Genomic DNA, 21723 nt, shown 5'->3' with positions numbered 1-21723 from the left:
CACTGTGGCCCCGCCCCTCTCGAACGCCTTCGCGCGATCGCCCTGGAAACGCACTCTCTGGGACCGGCAGCCGCCAATGGGAAGGGAGTGAGTGCCACGAACAGGCCAATAAGGAGGGAGCAGTGCGGGGTTTAAATCTGAGGCTAGGCTGGCTCTTCCCGGCGTGCTGCGGCGGAACGGCTGTTGGTCTCTGCTGGGTCTAGGTCCTTGGCTGGTCGGGTCTCCGGTGTTCTGCTTCTCCCCGCTGAGCTGCTGCCTGGTGAAGAGGAAGCCATGGCGCTCCGAGTCACCAGGGTGAGCCGCTTCGGACTGCGAACTAACGCGGCCTTCTTCGCTGCTGCCTGCTCGCCCTGCCTCGCCTGCGGGAGCCTCCCGAGCGGGAGAGGGCCGCAGGAGCGATTTGGGGAGGAAGGTGGGAGGGGACTCACCAAGAGAGCGCCGAGGTGGGCCCAGGCCTGGTGAGGGAGTGTGGGGGACGATGGATGGAGGGAGGAAGGTGAGAAAGAGAACTGGACGGATATTGGATAAATGTTTTGGGGAGGTGGAGAGTCGACTGGGAACCTTTTGAAAAAGTGATAGAGGGTCCCTGAGTGGGCCCGCCAGCAACTCTGTAACCCCCTTCCCAGAGAGAAGGTGTCTGCAATTGGAGGCTTTTTCGGTTTCCTTTCAAATGTAAATTCCCGGTATTTTAGGGCTGGCCAGGACTAATCAGGGAATCCCTCAATTGGTAAATGTAGAGGTCGGCGGAAACTGACTTGTCACGGCCGCAGAGTAGACTCTGGGACCCATGTTTTCCCTCGGAACCCATTTTTAGTCGGCTTTCTTTCTGGGAACTTCTCCTTGTGCCCCACCTTAATTAACCCTTGACTTAATCGAGCCTTCGTGGATCAGCTCTTAAAGTGGTCTTGCTTCTTTCAGAACTCGAAAATTAATGCTGAAAATAAGGCGAAGATCAACATGGCAGGCGCAAAGCGCGTTCCTACGGCCCCTGCTGCAACCTCCAAGCCCGGACTGAGGCCAAGAACAGCTCTTGGGGACATTGGTAACAAAGTCAGTGAACAACTGCAGGCCAAAATGCCTATGAAGAAGGTAACTCTCTTCCTGACCTAACTTCTGTAAGAGCCCGCCTTCCAACTGTGGCCTTTGATGCAGAAACATTTCATTCTCTCTGTTTCATCTACAGGAAGCAAAACCTTCAGCTACTGGAAAAGTCATTGATAAAAAACTACCAAAACCTCTTGAAAAGGTACCTATGCTGGTGCCAGTGCCAGTGTCTGAGCCAGTGCCAGAGCCAGAACCTGAGCCAGAACCTGAGCCTGTTAAAGAAGAAAAACTTTCGCCTGAGCCTATTTTGGTAAACTTATTCTTACCATTGTAGAGTCTGTTGATTATTTCTTGTCCCTTATTTCACTGATACATGCAAGAGCATTCAAATGAATAGTAATAGTAATACTATTTATTGAGTGCTTAGCATGAGGCAGGCTCTGCCTAACATTTTGCATGCATTAACTCACATAATCTTTTACACGTACTCTCTGAGGTATTGTCACCTCTACTATTTAAATCATGGCTTTAGAGAAGTTATGTCAGGGTCACACACGTAAGTGGCCCATATGGGATTCAAGCTTAGGCTGTCTGGCTTCAAAATCTATGCTTTTAATTGTTAACTGTCTTATATTCCTTCGTTAATGATATTAAGTAGTAGCTGTCTGAGCCAAAGGCTTTGTTGTCCAAGTACAAGCCATCTCTGCAGAATTTATTGGCGTAAACATAGAATGTTCTCTTGAATTTCTTTACTGCTGCATATGGCTACTAAATAATAAGCCTGTAACATTGGAATATGCAAAGGAGTAAAACAGGAAGAAGGCAACTTTTCAGGGAGTGGTTAAGAAGATGAATTAACACTTAGCCTCAAAAACAGTAACTTTTTATTAAATATAAGGTATGTAAATGTATTCTATGATAGACCTACCTGTGAAGGAAAGGTAGGTCATGTAGAGGAGGCTGCTTTGATGAAATTGCAATGAACTGTATTCTGAAGCTCTGTTTTTTTAAACTTAGTTAAAACCAGTTGGGAAAATTATCTGAAAAAATTTTTTTGAGACAGAGTCTGGCTCTGTTGCCCAGGCTGGAGTGCAGTGGCGTGATCTCGGCTCACTGCAACCTCTGCCTCCCAGATTCAAGCAATTTTCCTGCCTCAGCCTCCCTAGCAGCTGGGATTACAGACGCACGCCACCACGCCCAGCTAATTTTCATATTTTTAGTATAGATGGGGTTTCACCATGTTAGTGAACTCCTGACCTCATGATCCGCCCGCCTCGGCCTCCGAAAGTGCTGGGATTACAGGCGTTAGCCACGGCACCCAGCCAGTTCAGCTTCTTATATCTAAGGATAAGAGATTGAAAGCTATTGCTTTAGTGTTGAATTTCAGGGTATAGCACATGAAATATGTAGCCAGCACAGTCTTTGGGCATATCAAACTACGTGAGGCTTTCTTGGAAGGCCCATACTGATTCTTACCTTTGCTTTCCCACTTAGTAAGAATGCCTTCCCCACCCTGTCTTTCATTTAGCTAATAACCTTTTCATCCTTGAAAACAGCTCAAGCATCAACTCCTGAAGCTTTCCCAAACTTCCCCCATCTCCACCCCTGTTCCTAGAATCAGTCTTTTTTTTTTCCTTTGAGACAGAGTCTCACTCTGTTGCCCAGACTGGAGTGCAGTGGTGCCATCTTGGCTCACCACAACCTCTGCCTCCCGAGTTCAGTGATTCTCCTGCTTCAGTCTCCCAAGTAGCGGGGGCTACAGGCACGTGCCACCATGCCTGGCTAATTTTTGTATTTTTAGTAGAGACGGGGTTTCACTATGTTGGCCAGGCTGGTCTCGAACTCTTGATCTCGTGATCCACCCGCCTCAGCCTCCCAAAGTGCTGGGATTACAGGTGTGAGCCACCATGCCCAGCCTTAGTCTTATTTTTGTTTATTTTTTTTTTCCCGAGACGGAGTCTTGCTCTGTCACCCAGGCTGGAGCGCAGTGGCGCGATCTTTGCTCACTGCAACCTCTACCTCCTGGGTTCAAGCAATTCTCTTGCCTCAGCCTCCTGAGTAGCTGGGATTACAGGCGCCAGCCACCACACCCAGCTAATTTTTTTATTTTTTATTTTTTTATTTTTAGTAGAGATGGAGTTTCACGATGTTGGCCAGGCTGGTTTCGAACTCCTGACCTCGTGATCTGCCTGCCTCGGCCTTCCAAAGTGCTGGGATTACAAGCGTGAGCCACCATGCCCGACCTTATTTCTTTACTTTGTCTACTAAATTCAGAGTCCCTTGAGGATGCCATGAAGTCAATGCCTTGTAGAGTTTGACTTCAAGAAGGTGCTCAATAAATGTTTGAACAATGGGATAAAGGGAGCTTGAAGGAAATGGTTAATGGTGATGAAGTTAGTTAATCCTTAGTAGTCAGGATAGAATTTGTGTTGAGTAGTGAGAAGCAGTTTATATTATGAAATAAAGACTAAAGACTGAATTGTCATTTATTTGGACTAACTTCACGTGTTGCTGATAAAAATTAATTACTTCTCAGTTTCCTTTGCAGCAAAGTCTAGAATGTGAATTTATTTGCTTCCAACTTTAAACTGACTCACTCTAAGTTGGCATTTCACTGTTTTTTTTTTTTTTGCCCAGGCTGGAGTAGAATGGCGCAATCATAGCTCACTGTATCCTCAAACTCCTGGGCTCAAGTGATCCTCCTGCCTTGGCCTCCTGAGTAGTTAGGACTGTAGGCAGCTGCCTTCATGCCCAGCTAATTTTTTGTAGAGATGAGTTATTGCTATATTGCCCAGGCTGGTCTGGAACTCATGGTCTCAAAGGATCCTCCCACCTCAGCCACCCAAAGTACTGGGATTACCGGCTTGAGCTGTTATGCCCAACCTCATTCTTCTTAATTGAGGAATTAAATGATCACTTTTTTCTTTTTTAACAGAGACAGGGTTTTGCTATGTTGCCCAGGCTGGTCTTGAACTCCTAGCCTCAACCTCAGCCTCTCAAAGTGCTGAGATTAAAGGTGTGAGCCACCGCGCCCAACCCAAATGATCACTTTTGATGTTAATCACTTCCTAAAAAGAAATGGAATAAATCTGAAAAGATACTTTTCCTTTAAGGAAATGAATTGTATGCCGATTCAGCAGAATACTAGCTTGAGTTGGTACCAATAACCTGAACTTCATGCCCAAACTATAGTGCTTACTTCTATTTGCTATTTCAAGATATCTCTTTGTTTCAAGGTTGATACTCCCTCTCCAAGCCCAATGGAAACATCTGGATGTGCCCCTGCAGAAGAAGACCTGTGTCAGGCTTTCTCTGATGTAATTCTTGCAGTAAATGATGTGGATGCAGAAGATGGAGCTGATCCAAACCTTTGTAGTGAATATGTGAAAGATATTTATGCTTATCTGAGACAACTTGAGGTAAGTATTATCATTCGTTTTTTTTCTAAACTGCATCTAACTTTATGAAAGTATTTTCCATCAATAGTTTATAATAATACAAGCAGGACGTGGGCAGCATTTCTTAAGAGATCACACTTTCAAATTCTCCTTCATGGAATACCTATAATAAAAAGTCACTAAATAAACCAATGGAGTCTATTTGTCACTTTCTGCAGGAAAGTTCGAAGTTAGGGTGGATACTACTATCGCTTTCTAAAGGAAAATCCACAGATTGAATTTAATATGTATATATGCGATCTCCACCACGTTTGGAATGGTTAAGTCCCAAACTCTGCATTTTAGGTGATAACGGGTCAGGAAGTGGATGAGGATGTAGAATATACTCAAAGACTACCGCCACCCCTAACACAAGGCATTTTGTGTTAGTGTGGCTGATGTGCATCCAGTTGTTGGTGAAATTATTTGTGCCCAAAAGGAGTACACTCAAAAGCTACTTTTTGGTTCACTTCAATTTGATCCCACTTTTGAAACTTTCTATTAATGGCATTTGCCCTTTCCCTACAAATACAAGCACTCTTTATGGCAGCATAAACATAGTAACATAAATTATACTGTTACCACATTTACGTAGTTTTTTTGTTGTTGTTGTTTTGTTTTTTTGAGATGGAGTCTCACACTGTCGCCCAGGCTAGAGGGCAGTGGTGTGGTCTCAGCTCACTGCAGTCTCTGTCTCCTGGGTTCAAGCAATTCTCCTGCCTCAGCCTCCCAAGTAGTTGGGGTTGCAGGCACACACCACCATGCCTGGCTAATTTTTTGTATTTTTATTTGGTTTTGGTTTTCTTGAGACAGGGTCTTGCTCTGTTGCCCGGGCTGGAGTGCAGTGGTGCAATCTCGGCTTAATCCAGCCTCCGCCTCGGGTCAAGTGATTCTCATGCCTCAGCATCCCGAGCAGCTGGGATTACAGGTGCCCACCACAACACCCAGCTAATTTTTGTACTTTTAGTAGAGATGAGGTATCACCATATTGGCCAGGCTGGTCTCGAACTCCTGACCTTAGATGATCTACCCATCCCGGCCTCCCAAAGTGCTGGGATTACAGGCCTGAGCAACCGCACCCAGCCCCCAGTTGTTTCTAATGTGTTGTCTTATGTCATCACTGACATGTTCATCTCTTGCCTGCTCCTTTTTGGCCTCTCCTTTTTCTATAGGATTCTTCTGCAAGACTTCTTTGCCAGGAGCAGCCTTCTGCTTTTAGTTTCTTCTTCCATCTTTCTAGTGCTTTTTAAAGTTGTGTTCTAACTTTGGAGGGTTCAATTTAGTAAATGTGCTGTTTCTTTTTTTTTTTTTTTTTTTTTTTGGGACAGAGTCTCGCTGTGTCACCCAGGCTGGTGTGCAGTGGCACAATCTCGGCTTACTGCAAGCTCTGCCTCCCGGGTTCACGCCATTCTCCTGCCTCAGCCTCCTGAGTAGCTGGGACTACAGGCATCCGCCACCACGCCCGGCTAATTTTTTATATTTTTAGTAGAGACGGGGTTTCACCGTGTTAGCCAGGATGGTCTCAATCTCCTGACCTCATGATCCACCCGCCTTGGCCTCCCAAAGTGCTGGGATTACAGGTGTGAGCCACCACGCCCAGCCTGTAAATGTGCTGTTTCTTGATGCTTCGTTCTTGTTCTGTGCAAGGCCATTTATGCAAAGCAACCCCTCAAGTGGCAGAGGAGCTGAGAAACCAAGGAATTAGGCAGATAAATGGAGTTTGCTGGTATTGGGTGACTGATGAGGGGGAATTTACAGACATAAGTATGGTCTTTGATGGCCGTAAGATGTAGATCTCTGCACTGTAACCCCTCGTACCCACGGCTTGGGTATGTATACATTTTCTTGGGCAAAGTATACATGCTCTAGAATCAACGTGTGGGTGGCTGACAGAATGCTGCAGACATCACAGCCTATAATGTATACAATAATATCAAGGGCTGTTTTGGAGGAAAGGCCAAACTTAAAGTGAATAGGCAGAAGTCACATTGAATTAGTATTTAAAATAAAGTCACTGTTGTCCCCACAGTTCTTAGCTATGTTGCTGTTGGGGTTTAACCCAGGAGCAGGCAGGAGTGTTGTAGTACATGGGTTCCAGCTGCCCTGGGAGTTACTGATATTTTCTCTACATAAAGCTCAGGTTCTAAGTTTAGAGGCTTAAGTGAAAAGATCTGAGATGATAATATAGTATCTTTATTTGGAAGGGAGTGGACCAGCAGCAGTTGTGGTGAAGAATATCATAAGACCTGACAATATAAAAAAGCTGTCATACTGTCCTATCTAATGTTTGCCTTTTTTTTCTTTTTTTTTTCTTTTTTTTTTGGGTGGGGAGACAGTCTCACTCTGTCACCCAGGCTGGAGTGCAGTAGTGCAATCTCGGCTCCCTGCAACCTCCACCTCCAAGGTTCAAGCAATTCTCCTGCCTCAGCCTCCCAAGTAGCTGGAACTACAGGTGTGCGCAACCATGCCCAGCTAATTTTTGTATTTTTAGTAAAGACAGGTTTTGCCATGTTGGCCAGGCTGGTCTCGAACTCCTGGCTTCAAGCAATCTGCCAACTTCAGCCTCCCAAAGTGCTGGGATTACAGGTGTGACCCACCACGCCAGCCTTCATGTTTGCTTTATTTCTTGGTGATGGTGTCGTTTGTGGTTGACCATATGAATAATTGAATTAAGGACTGATATAGATTATAAATGCCCCAGTGCTACTGTAGGAACTAACTGATCTTTCTGGACATAAATGTGTCACATGGAGTCATGTTTCTAAGAATAATCAGCATTTTCTTTTGCAGGAAGAGCAAGCAGTCAGACCAAAATACCTACTGGGTCGGGAAGTCACTGGAAACATGAGAGCCATCCTAATTGACTGGCTAGTACAGGTTCAAATGAAATTCAGGTTGTTGCAGGAGACCATGTACATGACTGTCTCCATTATTGATCGGTTCATGCAGGTGAGCATTTCAGCAAGAGTTTTCCCTTCCAGGATTCTAGCCGAGTCATAAGAAACTGACGTTTTCAGGCCAGTCTGGGTGCAGTGGCTCATGCCTGTAATCCCAGCGGGCGGGTGGATCACAAGGTTAGGAGATGGAGACCATCCTGGCCAACGCAGTAAAACCCTGTCTCTACTAAAAATACAAAAAATTGGCCGGGCGTGGTGGCGGGCACCTGTAGTCCCAGCTACTGGAGGCGGAGGTTGCAGTGAGCTGAGATCGCGCCATTGCACTCCAGCCTGGGTGACAGAGCGAGACTCAAAAAAAAAAGAAAGAAAGAAACCGACTTTTTCAACTAAAATCTTTCTTGGGGGATATGGTGTCATTAATTAAGATTTTGCTATGGGAGAATGTCTTTCTACCTCTCCTTCATCATAGCTCTGTGTCTCCTTTTCAAACATTTTATTCACCCTATTGAAATTCCCATTGCAGAATAATTGTGTGCCCAAGAAGATGCTGCAGCTGGTTGGTGTCACTGCCATGTTTATTGCAAGCAAATATGAAGAAATGTACCCTCCAGAAATTGGTGACTTTGCTTTTGTGACTGACAACACTTATACTAAGCACCAAATCAGACAGATGGAAATGAAGATTCTAAGAGCTTTAAACTTTGGTCTGGGTCGGCCTCTACCTTTGCACTTCCTTCGGAGAGCATCTAAGATTGGAGAGGTACAGGTTTCTTGAGAAACCTCTCCGTATGGGTACATTAGGGGGAACACTGCTGCTGACCAAGCACGTTGAATTCAACTGACCTGTATTATACCTAACTACATGGGGAAGGGATAAAGTTGTTCTTTATTTCTAGTCAGGCTGCATGTTAATATTAGGACTTTGCATGGGCATTTGAGAGTTTGTAGACAAACATTTGTAGTTAAAGATACATATGGGCATGCAGGTTAGTACCAAAGGAAAATTTTCTGAAAGAAAGTAACATGGGTTTTGTTTCAGGTTGATGTCGAGCAACATACTTTGGCCAAATACCTGATGGAACTAACTATGTTGGACTATGACATGGTGCACTTTCCTCCTTCTCAAATTGCAGCAGGAGCTTTTTGCTTAGCACTGAAAATTCTGGATAATGGTGAATGGGTAAGCTGTGTCCCACAGAACTCCTAAGCTTTTAAATTTTAAAGAGTGTTTGACTAAATACAGAACTTTTGTTATTAAAAGGCAATTCAAGTGGTTCATAAATATGGGATCTACTGAAGGAATAGTTTAAAAAGATGTCTTAGAATGTTTCCACATCTTTTTGTTTTTGAGACAAGGTCTCGCTCTGTCGCCCAGGCTGGAGTGCAGTGGTGCAGTCTTGGCCCACTGCAACATCAGCCTCCAGAGTAGCTGGGATTACAGGTGTCTGTCTAGTTTTTAAATATTTTTCATGTCAGACGGGTAATATGCCCACATTGTAACAAGGTTTGAGGGTGGCACGTTTCACACGTTCACATGAACACCAAATCATCACACTTATGAACTACAAAAGAGTCGCCCACCAGCCTGGGCAACATAGCAAATCCTCATCTTTACAAAAAATATATAAAATTTTATATATATATATATATATATATATATAGGCACACGCCTGTAGTCACAGCTACTCTGGAGGCTGAGCTTTGTATTTTTTGTAGACATGGGGTCTCTCTATATTACCCAGGCTGGTCTTGAAACTCTGGGCTCAAGCGATCCACCCACCTCCACTTACCAAAGTGTTGGAATTACAGGCGTGAGCCATTGCAACCAGTCGAGTGTTTCCATTTCTTTGCCTGATTTCAACTTTATTCCCTTTGAGAAAGGTAGAGCAACTTTTACTCCTTACAGATGAAGAAACTTGAAGGTCAAATGACATACTAGTAGTTCACTCATATTCATTGATTCAACAAATGCTTCTCCTATGTGACAGGCACTACCCTAGGTCTTTTTTTGTTTTTTTGAGACAGAGTCTCGCTCTGTTGCCCAGGCTGGAGAGCAGTGGCGTGATCTCGGCTCACTGCAACCTCCGCCTCCTGGGTTCATGCCATTCTCCTGCCTCAGCCTCCCGAGTAGCTGGGACTACAGGTGCCTGCCACCACGCCCGGCTAATTTTTTATATATATATATATTTTTTTTAGTAGAGACGGGGTTTCACCGTGTTAGCCAGGATGGTCTTGATCTCCTGACCTCGTGATCCGCCCACCTTGGCCTCCCAAAGTGCTGGGATTACAGGCGTGAGCCATTGTGCCCGGCCTACCCTAGGTCTTAAGAATAGAACTATGTAGCTGGGTGCAGTGGCTTACATCTGTAATCCCAGCACTTTGGGAGGCAGAGGTGGGCAGATCACGAGCTCAAAAGTTCAAGACCAGCCTGACCAACATGGTGAAACCCTATCTCTACTAAAAATACAAAAATTAGCCAGGTGTGGCAGTGCGCGCCTGTAATCCCAGCTACTCAGGAGGCTGAGGCAGGAGAATCACTTGAACCTGGGGGCGGAGGTTGCAGTGAGCCGAGATCATACCATGCACTCCAGCCTGGAGCGAGACTCCATCTCAAAAAAAAAAAAATTACAAAGTTGGCCTCAAGGAAGTGGAGTCTAGTTTTAGGGTGGGCAAGTCAGCAATTACAAAAGTGCAATTAGGTTTGAGCAGAGGAAGCATGAGAGCACCTAGGAAAGGAGTCTTTAGCTTTGTCTCAAATTTCAATTATATTAATTATACAGTACCCATCTCTTTTCCACTCCTGAATAACATCTAACATCTAGAAACTTTATGAAAATCATTATTGATTGAGCATTTTTAACATTAACTTGTTGCCTTAGACACCAACTCTACAACATTACCTGTCATATACTGAAGAATCTCTTCTTCCAGTTATGCAGCACCTGGCTAAGAATGTAGTCATGGTAAATCAAGGACTTACAAAGCACATGGTGAGTCAATATAGTGGCATTGTAAGATGTTGAAAAGTGTAATAATTCAAACTTAATGCCTGCAAATGCCTGGTTTATTTTTAATGAGTTAATGTTTTAAATGAATACCTGTATCATTGCATCTTGTGATTTTTTTTCTTTTGCCTCTTTAATTGCTATCTTTTTGTCTTCCAGACTGTCAAGAACAAGTATGCCACATCGAAGCATGCTAAGATCAGCACTCTACCACAGCTGAATTCTGCACTAGTTCAAGATTTAGCCAAGGCTGTGGCAAAGGTGTAACTTGTAAACTTGAGTTGGAGTACTATATTTACAAATAAAATTGGCACCATGTGCCATCTGTACATATTACTGTTGCATTTACTTTTAATAAAGCTTGTGGCCCCTTTTACTTTTTTATAGCTTAACTAATTTGAATGTGGTTACTTCCTACTGTAGGGTAGCAGGAAAGTTGTCTTAAAAGGTATGGTGGGGATATTTTTAAAAACTCCTTTTGGTTTACCTGGGGATCCAATTGATGTATATGTTTATATACTGGGTTCTTGTTTTATATACCTGGCTTTTACTTTATTAATATGAGTTACTGAAGGTGATGGAGGTATTTGAAAATTTTACTTCCATAGGACATACTGCATGTAAGCCAAGTCATGGAGAATCTGCTGCATAGCTCTATTTTAAAGTAAAAGTCTACCACCGAATCCCAAGTCCCCCTGTTTTCTGTTTCTTCTTGTGATTGCTGCCATAATTCTAAGTTATTTACTTTTACCACTATTTAAGTTATCAACTTTAGCTAGTATCTTCAAACTTTCACTTTGAAAAATGAGAACTTTATATTCTAAGCCAGTTTTCATTTTGGTTTTGTGTTTTGGTTAATAAAACAATACTCAAATACAAAAGGTATCTTTTAAAAAGTTAGTTTACTGCTTCCTTAGGCTCTTTCTAAATCCCACCCACCTGAAGGACATCAATTATGGGTTTATCCTTCATGCCTTATATAAATACAGATGTGCATATGAATTTTATGGGTTTTTTAAAAATGTGGTTCATTCTATATACATAACAATTACTTTCAACATACATAAGCCTACCTGTATTTGTGCATTATATTACATGGTACAGATAAATAGTCATGTGCCCCATGAACATTTTGGTCAAAGATAGATTACAGATACAATGGTGGTCCCATAAGATTATGATGCCATATTTTTACTGTACCTCTTCTTGTGCCTAGATAGACAAATACTGACTTGTGTTATAATTGCCTGCAGTATTCAATAATATGGTGTATAGGTTTGTAGCCTAGGAGCTATAACCTATACTATATAGCCTAGGAGTGCAGGAGGGTATGCCATCTAGATTTGTGTGAGTACACTCTGATGTTTGAACAATAAAATCACCTAATGATAGGTTTCTCAAACCATATCCCAATCCTTAAGCAACACATGACTAATGGATTCAACCATTTCCCCTGTTCGTTCAGATTGCTTTTTCTTTTTGCCCCTACAATTTTGTTGATAATACTGTTTTTTGGGGCTTTTGGTTTTGTTTTTTTTTTTTTTGAGACAAGAGTCTCACTCTGTCACCAGGCTGGAGTGCAATGGCGCGATCTCAGCTCACTGCAACCTCTGCCTCCCAGGTTCAAGCGATTCTCCTGCCTCAGCCTCCTGAGTAGCTGAGATTACAGGCATGTGCCACCACGCCCGGCTAATTTTGTATTTTTAGTAGAGACGCGGTTTCACCATGTTGGTCAGGCTGGTCTTGAACTCCCGACCTCAGGTGATCCACCCGCCTCAGCTTCCCAAAGTGCTGGGATTAAAGGCGTGAGCCACCACACCTGGCCAATTTACTGTTTTATACCATGCTTTTTTGTGTGTATTCTAGGTTCCCTAAAGCAAACATGCATTTTAAATTTTGATAGAACCAGATGACATACAAAAGTGCCTGTTTTCTCTGCATTATTAAAACTGAAGGTAATCAGTCTTTTATTTCTATGACTCCCAACTGGCAAAAAATATTTGCCATTTTAACTTTTTTTTTTTGAGACGGAGTCAAAAAGTGCCAGTTTTCTCTGCATTATTAAAACTGAAGGTAATCAGTCTTTTATTTCTATGACTCCAACTGGCAAAAGATATTTGCCACGTTAACTTTTTTTTTTTTTTTTTGAGACGGAGGCTCACACTGTCACCCAGGCTGAAGTGCAGTGGCATGATCTCGGCTCACTTGCAACCTCCGCCTCCCAGGTTCAAGTGATTCTCCTGCCTCAGCCTCCCAAGGAGCTGGGATTACAGGCGCATGCCACCACACCCGGCTTATTTTTTGTATTTTTAGTAGAAACGGGATTTCACCGTGTTAGCCAGGATGGTCTCAATCTCCAGACTTCGTGATCGCCCACCTCGGCCTCCCAAAGTGCTGGGATTACAGGTGTGAGCCACCGCGCCCGGCCCTCAGTAGGCGATTTTTGTATGTGGTATAAAGTAGAATTCTTACAGATGGATACCCGTTTATGCCAGTGCCATGACTGAAACCCTGCTTGTCCAACTTGAAATATCTTCAATGCCCATCTATTCTTCCTTGATCTTGTTTTTTCCTGTGATAATACAATAGTTTTTACCAGTTAATCAGTTAAGATGAGGCTTACCAAATATATGGGAGTACTACTGAACACTTTTCTATAAAAACTTTAAAATTGTGTACAGTTACCAAAAAGTTCCTTTGAGTTTGGTTGTTGTTGTTTTGTTTTTTGAGAGGGAGTCTCGTTCTGTTGCCCAGGCTGGAGTGCAGTGGCGCGATCTCAGCTCACTGCAACCTCTGCCTCCCTGGTTCAAGTGATTCTCCTGCCTCAGCCTCCGGAGTAGCTGGGACTACAGGCACGGGCCACCATGCCTGGCTAATTTTTTTGTATTTTTAGTAGAGACAGGGTTTCACCACGTTGGCAGTTTGGTCTCGAACTTTTGACCTCAGGTGATCCGCCCGCCTCAGCCTCCCAAAGTGCTGGGATTACAGGCGTGACCCACCGCGCCCGACCCTCCTTTGAGATTTTGACTATACATTATGTACTAGCTTGGGATAGACTGACATATTATCTTACCATCTAGAAACTATCAATCCTTGTTGCATGCCTTTCAATAACGTTGGAATTTAATTGTATAATTCTGCAACTTTCTTAAATTTATGGTTGGATTTATGCCTTTTGCCTTTTGTTGTTATTGTGAATGGGATATATTTCCCACTTCTGTTTCTTTAAATTTTTTTCTTCATCTCCCTAGTAGTGTATCCCACTCCTGTTTAGTTTTAAATAGAGACAATGTCTCACTCTGTCGCCCAGGATGGAGTACAGTGGTGCAATCATAGTGCACTGCTGCCCTGAACTCCAGCTATCCTACCACCTCAGCTTTCTAGGTAGCTATCACTACAGGTGGGCCAACCACATTTGGCTAATATTTTATTTTTTCCTTTTCTGTGTAGAGATGGGGTCTCACTATGTTGTCCAAGCTGGTCTCAAACTCCTGGCCTCAAGTGACTCTCCCACTTCAGCCTCTTAAAGCACCGGGATTATAGACGTGAGCCAACGCGCCTGACGCCCACTTCTATTTTTAATATCTTATCCAGTTGACATCAGTTTTCCTTCTTCAATATTTTTGTTGTTGTTGAGACAGAGTCTAGCTCTGTTGCCCAAGCTGGAGTGCAGTGGCGCGATCTCGGCTCACTGCAAACTCTGCCCCCCCGGGTTCACACCATTCACGTGCCTCAGCCTCCCGAGTAGCTGGGACTAGGGGTGCCCGCCACCACGCCCAGCTAATTTTTTGTATTTTTAGTAGAGACAGGGTTTCACTGTGCCAGCCACGATGATCTCGATCTCCTGACCTCATGATCCACCCGGCAGTGGCCCCCCAAAATGCTGAGATTACAGGTGTGAGCCACTGCGCCCAGCCCTTCTTGAGTGTTTTTTATTGGAGAATTTTCTAGTCCTTAAATCCAAAAGTTTCACCTACTTTATAATATTAGAATCTCTGAAATAATCAGTGATAATAAATGGTTTCCTGTCACTGAATTGATGTCACACAGTAAGAGAAACTATAAAGACCAATTAAATAGCAAAAAATATCAAATGATAAAAATACTATGTCATGTTTACTTTTTAAATTTTGATTCCATGCTGTGCTCAAACTGTGGAGTTTTTAATAGGCAAGGTTGTGGAATTCCATTAACATTTTCAGCGTATGATATCATTTTGGCTTCTCTCTTTTGATATAGTATTCCACCTTAGAGATTTCCTATTGTGTCCGAAATTTGTTCCTTCCGGTGGGTTCTTGGTCTCGTTGACTTCAAGAATGAAGCCACGGACCCTCGCGGTGAGTGTTACAGTTTTTAAAGATGGTGTGTCCGGAGTTTATTCCTTCTGATGTTCAGGTGTATCCGGAGTTTCTTCCTTCTGGTGGGTTTGTGTTCTCGCTGACTTCAGGAGTGAAGCTGCAGATCTTCGACCTTTGCAGTGAGTGTTACAGAGTGTTACAGCTCATAAAGACAGCACTGTTCTCTCCTCCCGGTGGGTTCATGGTCTCGCTGGCTTCAGGAGTGAAGCTGCAGACCTTCCGGCGAGTGTTACAGCTCATAAAGGCAGTGCAGACCCAAAGAGTGAGCAGCAGCAGGATTTACTGCAAAGAGCAAAACAACAAACATTCCACAGCATAGAATAGAACCCATGCCCCTGCTGGCGCAGGTGGCCAGCTTTTATTCCCTTATTTCGCCCTGCCCACATCCTGCTGATTGGTCCATTTTACACAGTGCTTATTGGTCCGTTTTTACAGAGTGCTGATTGGTGCGTTTACAAACCTTTAGCTAGACACAGAGCACTGATTGGTGCGTTTTTACAGAGTGCTGATTGGTGCATTTACAAATCTTTAGTTAGACACAGAGTGCTCATTGGTGTGTTTACAATCCTTTAGCTAGACAGAAAAGTTCTCCAAGTCCGTTACCTGATTAGCTAGACAGAGAAGCCCAGTCGGCTTCATATCTCACTATGGTGGAATGAATTCTTGCTTATGGTATATACATTTAATTTGCTAATACTTCACTTACAAATTGTTGCAGCTCGGGCCAGGCGTGGTGGCTCACGCCTGTAATCCCAGCACTTTAGGAGGCTGAGAGGGGCAGATCACGAGGTCAGGAGATAGAGACCATCCTGGCTAACACTGTGAAACCCCATCTCTACTAAAAATACAAAAAAATTAGCCGGGCATGGTGGTGGGCACCTGTGGTCCCAGCTACTCGGGAGGCTGAGGCAGGAGAATGGTATGAACCCAGGAGGCGGAGCTTGTAGTGAGCTGAGATTGTGCCACTGCACTCCAGCCTGGGCGACAGAGGGAGTCTCCATCTCAAAAAAAAAAATTTTTTTTTTTTTGCAGCTCATGGAAAATTTGCTTGATTTTTGTTGCTACTGTTGTCTCGTGTTTTATTTTACTAGCCTTAAGGTAGATTAGAGAGGGTTTCATCTTTTTTTTTTTTTTTTTTTTTTTTTTTTTTTTTTTTGAGACAGAATCTTGCTCTGTCGCCAGGCGGGAATGCAGTGGCACGATCTTGGCTCACTGCCTCCTGGGTTCAAGTGATCCTCGTGCCTCAGCCTCCCGAGTAGCTGGGACTACAGGCGCATGCCACCACGCCCGGCTAATTTTTTAAATTTTTATTTTAGTAGAGACAGGGTTTCACCATGTCGGCCAGGATGGTCTCTATCTCCTGACCTCATGTTCTGCCTGCCTTGGCCTCCCAAAGTGCAGGGATTACAGGTGTGAGCCACCGCGCCTGGCTGGTTTCTTCCTTTTTTTTTTTTTTTTTTTTTTGAGATGGAGTTTCACTCTTGTTGCCCAGGCTGGAGTGCAATGGCACAATCTCAGCTCACTGCAACCCCTGCCTCCTGGGTTCAAGGGATTCTCCTGCCTCAGCCTCCCGAGTAGCTGGGATTACAGGCATGCACCACCATGCCCGTTAATTTTGTATTTTTATTAGAGACAGGGTGTCTTCATGTTGATCAGGCTGGTCTTGAACTCCCGACCTCAGGTGATCGGGCCTCCCAAAGTGTTAGGACTTCAGGCGTGAGCCACCACACCCGGCCAGTTTCATCTTTTTAAAGCCTTAAATCATTTGAAGTTCCCATTCATTCGTTGGAAACTAGCTAAATTAAACAGTAAAGTCCTTTGTCCTGGAGCTATTAAATATAATAGGCCAGTCACAGTAGCTCACACCTGTAATCCCAGCACTTTTCAAGCCTGAGGCGGGTGTACTGCTTGAGACCAGGAGCTCAAGACCAGCCTGGGCAACATAGCGAAATCTCATCTATACAAAAATTAGCCAGGCGTACTGGAGTGCACCTGTGATTCCAGCTACCCAGGAGGCTGAGGTGGGAGAATCCCTGAGCCAGGGAAGTCAAGACTACAGTGAGCCAAGATCGCGCAACTGCACTCCAGCCTGGGTGTGGGAGTGAGACCCTGTCTCAAAAAATAAAATGGTAGATATTCCATGCTTTTTTGGTCTCTAAAAATTTTTCTCTCTGTATGATATAATCGCTCTTTTAGAGATGTTCCCCCGGCCCCCGCCCCCACCCTGCAACAATAGAAAATCATCTCCATGTTTGGTGGCTCATGCCTATAATACCAGCACTTTGGGATGCTGAGGCAGGAGGATTGCTTGAGGCCAGGAGTTCAAGACTGACCTGGGCAACATAGTGAGACCCTGTCTCTAAAAAAATATAAAAAATCGAATCTTAGCACTTTAGGAGGCCTAGTCAGGAGGATTGCTTGAGCCCAGGAATTTGAGACCAGCCTGGGCAACATGGTGAGACCCTGTCTCTATTAGAAAAAATATATATAAAATTTAAAAAATTAGCCCGGCAGTCATGGTGGTATGTGCCTGTAGACCTAGCTACTTAGAATGCTGAGGCAGGAGGATCACTAGAGCCCAGGAGTTTGAGGCTATAGTGAGCTATGCTCATGCTACTGCACTCCGAGCTGGGTGACACAGCAAGACCCTGCCTCTTACAAAAAAGAAAAAGAAAAAAAAAATCATCCATTCTAGATTTTTAAAGTTATAGTTGTAGAGGACCATGACAAAATTAATCTCTTCTGAATGTACAGTTATATCTTCTTTCTCAGTCCTGATGTTGAGTACTTTTGTTTTCTAATCAGACTTGCCCATGGGATTATTTCATTGGCCTTTTGAAAGAACTAGTTTTTGGTGTTACCATTTCTACCATTTTTATTTTGTGGTTGTAGCTTTTACATTATTCCCACCATCTCCTTTATTTTCTAGTTTAAATATTTTCTATATTTTAGTCATGAAAGTGAGGCAATAGAATAGGGTCTGGAGGCAGGGAACCTAAGGCAGATTCACGCTGACTTCCTAGAACTAAATCAAAAGGAAAACCCCAACTTTCCACACTTAAGTAACAAATGGACCTGAGGGTACTCCCTTTGCAAACCCCCACCCCCCTTTTTCTGTGTGGCAGATGGAAAGTGGAAAGTACTTCTGATTGGCTGCTTTCTACAACCAATCATACTAATTGTGGGACACTACTTTATTTGCATGGGGTGTATACCAAGTGGCCAATGTGAAACCTCTAGAGGGTATTTAAACCCCAGAAAATTCTGTAACCTGGCTCTTGGGACCCTATGCTTGGCCTGCTACCACCCGATGGAGTGTACTTTTTTTTGTTTGTTTGTTTGAGACAGTCTCCCTCTGTTGCCCAGGCTGTAGTGCACTGGCACAATTTCGACTCATTGCAACCTCTGCCTCCCTGGTTCAAGCAATTCTCCTGCCTCAGCCTCCCGAGTAGCTGGGATTACAGGTGTTCACCACCATGCCCAGCTGATTTTCATATTTTTAGTAGAGAGGGGGTTTCACCATGTTGGCCAGGCTGGTCTCGAACTCCTGACCTCAAGTGATCTGCCAGCCTCGGCCTCCCAAACTGTTGGGATTACAGGCATAAGCCACTGCACCTGGCCAGTCAATATCTTTTTCTTTTTCTTTCTTTTCTTTTCTTTTTTTTTTTTTTGAGATGGTGTCTCTGTCACCCAGGCTGGAGTGCAGTGGCGCAATCTTGGCTCACTGCAACCTCCACCTCCCAGATTCAAGCGATTCTCCCACCTCAGCCTCCTGAGTAGCTGAGATTACAGGCGCGTGCCACTACGCCTGGCTAATTTTTGTATTTTTAGTAGAGATGCGGTTTCACCATGTTGGTCAGGCTGGTCTCGAACTCCTGACCTCGTGATCTGCCCACCGCGGCCTCCTAAAGTGCTGGGATTAAAGGCGTGAGTCACCGCACCTGGCCAGTCAATATCTTTTGAGATTTTATTTATTTATTTTTTGTCAGCTTGATGTTGGGTGTTTTTTTAAGAATTTTCAATTCTTGCCTCCTCAGAAGAAAGGATTTGACTGAGGGGCATAAGGCAGAAGAAGAAACCCAGGCAAGTTTCAGAGCAGGAGTGAAATTTTATTAAAAAGCCTCAGAACAGTAAGGAAAGGAAGGAAAGTAAAGAAAAGAAGGAAAGGTATGTGCTTTCCTGGGTTGATAAACCAAGTGTGCCTGGTGATTTTTAATGTTACAGAAGATGTGGCATGTTAAAAAGGCATCTTTCTGTTAGCACAGTGGCTCACATCTGTAATCCCATGATTGTTTTTGTTTTAAATCTTGGCCAGGCTGGTCTCGAACTCCTGGGCTCCACAGATCCTCTTGCCTCAGCCTCCCAAAGTGCTGGGATTACTGGCATGAGCCACCACACCAGCGGTGTAATCCCAGTGTTTTGGGAGGCCAGGTAGGAGGATCAATTGAGGCCAGGAGTTTAAGACCAGCCTGGGCAACAGAGCAAGACACTGTCTCTACAAAAATTAGCCAGGCATGGTGGCCTGTGGTTCAACCTGAGTGAGACCATGACTCTAAAAATAATTAAAAAAAAAAACCCTGCCACAATCCTATCACACTAAGAAAATTGGTAACTTAATATCTAATATGCAGAACATATTCAAATTTCCTCAGTTGTTCCAAAAATGTATTAGGGCTTTTATTTTTTTTCCTTTTCCAATCCAAGATTCAATCATGGTTTGTTTTTCTATATAGAACAACTGCCCTGTTTTCTGTGTTTCAGGACATAGACATGAATTGTCTTGTAGAATGTTCCTCAGTCTGGATTTCTTGTCTCATGTTTTCAGCACAGTTAAGTTCAGGTTACACATTTGGCAATATAGGTGATGTGTACAACTCATGCATTATATTAGAATCAGACATCAGATTGTTATACCATTTTTGATACCAATTTTGACCATCTGGTTAAGGTGGTAACCACTAGCTATAACATTCCTATGAAGTGCTGGTCTCTAGTTTTAGCACTCATTAATTATACTTTCCTGACATTTATCTCCCTGGGAGTGGTATGATGGTAGTTTTCTAATTCTATCATCTCTTCTATCTTTATTATTGACTTTTTAATGGATAGCTCCCTACCCACACCCACCCTTTCCCCCCACCCCGAGACAGGGTCTCACTCTGTCACCCAGGCTGGAATGCAGTGGTGCTATCTTGGCTCACTGCAACCTCAGCCTCCCTGGTTCAAGCGATTTTCCTGTCTCAGCCTCCCGAGTAGCTGGGATTACAAGCGTGTGCCCCTGTGCCCGATTAATTTTTGTATTTTTAGTAGAGATGGGGTTTCGCGATGTTGGCCATGCTGGCCTCAAACTCCTGGCCTCAAGTGATCTGCCTGCCTCGCCTTCCCAAAGTGCTAGGATTATAGGCATGAGCCACCATGCAGGGCCTTACACCCACCCTTTTTTGTTTTACTGTGAATTTTTTTTTTAATTGCGTTTTATGACCCTTTATGGTGGTGGTTCTCAAAGTGTCCTCCTCAATAAGCAAGAGCAACTTTACCTGGGAACTTGTTACAAATGCAAAACAATCCTAGAGACACCCAGAAATGTGTTTTAACAAGGTCTCCTCCGAATTCTCACGTTGGATAACCATTGCATTATTATTTTTATAAAAAAAATTTTTGAGACAGTCTTTTTTGTATTTTTAGTAGAGATGGGGTTTTACCATGTTGGCCAGGCTGGTCTCAAACTACTGACCTCAGGTGATCTGCTCACTTTGGCCTCCCAAAGTGGTGGGATTACAGGCGTGAGCGACTGCACATTGCATTATTTTTGTCCCAAATGTGAGCAGTGGAGACACCTGATAGGCAACTGCTTAAAAGGATAAGATTGTGGTGAGACAGTGGAAGGCATCCACTAAGTGGTAAAGAGAAAAAGTTAACAATGGGATCATCCTTTTTGTAAAACAAAATGAAAGGAAACAAGAAAATGTTCCATAAGTTTACATGTAGGAATAGCAAACCTAATGCCTGATTTTACATCCTGTGCTTTTTTTTTTTTTTTTTGAGACAGGGTCTCACTCTGTCACCCAGGATGGAGAGCAGTGGTGCGATCATAGGTCACTGCAGTCCTCAGCGGCTGGGGCCCAAGTGATCCTCCCATCTCAGCCTCCTGAGTAGCTGGGACCACAGGTCTAAGTCACCACACCTGTTGTTTTTTTGTTTGTTTGTTTGTTTTTGTTTTAAGTAGAAACGAGGTCTCACTATGCTGCCCAGGCTGTTCTCCTGACTTCATGCGATCCTTCCACTTTGGCTTCCCAAAGTGCTGGGATTACAGGCGTGGGCCATCGCCACCAGTCCATTCTGTGTCTTTTGAACTGTTTTTTTGTTTGTTTGTTTGTTTTTCGAGAAGGAATCTTGCTCTGTTGCCCAGGCTGGAGTGCATCTCTGGTGTGATCTCGGCTCACTGCAACCTCTGCTTCCTGGGATCAAAGGATTCTCCTGCCTCGGCCTCCCCAGTAGCTGGGATTACAGGTGCCCACCACCACGCCTGGCTAATTTTGTATTTTTAGTAGAGACGAGGTTTCTCCATGTTGGTCAGGCTGGTCTCCAACTCCCGACCTCGAGATCCTCCCCCCTCGGCTTCCCAAAGTGCTGGGATTATAGGTGTGAGCCACAGCGCCCGGCTTTTTTTTTTTTTTTTTTTTTGAGACAGAGTTTCACTCTGTCACCCAGGCTGGAGTGCAGTGGCGCGATCTCAGCTCACTGCAACCTCCGCCCCCCCGGGTTCAAGCGATTCTCCTGCCTCAGCCTCCTGAGTAGCTGGGATTACAGGCGCCCGCCACCACACGCAGCTAACTTTTGTATTTTTAGTAGAGACGGGGTTTCACCATGTTGGCCAGGCTGGTCTCGAACTCCTGACTTCAGGTGATCCACCCGCCTCAGCCCCCAAAGTGCTGGGAGTACAGGGGTGAGCCACCACGCCCGGCGAATTTAACTTTTATCA

At 44.1% G+C, this 21723-nt stretch overlaps 1 protein-coding gene and 1 non-coding gene across 2 annotated transcripts; one reads left to right on the top strand and one right to left on the bottom strand.

The window, feature by feature from the left end:
* Window position 1: 1 nt before the first annotated feature.
* Window positions 2-10775, top strand: CCNB1 (cyclin B1). The gene is made up of 9 exons (XM_517728.7): window positions 2-294; window positions 919-1089; window positions 1184-1354; window positions 4281-4463; window positions 7272-7430; window positions 7902-8138; window positions 8418-8558; window positions 10258-10368; window positions 10543-10775. Exons 1-9 carry the CDS (start codon window positions 274-276, stop codon window positions 10648-10650), a joined length of 1302 nt encoding a protein of 433 aa, XP_517728.3. The 5' UTR covers window positions 2-273; the 3' UTR covers window positions 10651-10775.
* LOC112207319 (small nucleolar RNA U13) lies at window positions 8849-8952 on the bottom strand. Its single transcript, XR_002941750.1, has one exon. It is a non-coding gene; the product is annotated as a small nucleolar RNA U13 (small nucleolar RNA).
* Window positions 10776-21723: the final 10948 nt, after the last annotated feature.

Source organism: Pan troglodytes, chromosome 4 (assembly GCF_028858775.2).
Source record: "Pan troglodytes isolate AG18354 chromosome 4, NHGRI_mPanTro3-v2.0_pri, whole genome shotgun sequence".
Taxonomy (NCBI): Eukaryota; Metazoa; Chordata; class Mammalia; order Primates; family Hominidae; genus Pan; species Pan troglodytes.
This window is presented reverse-complemented; position numbering and strand designations above follow the sequence as displayed.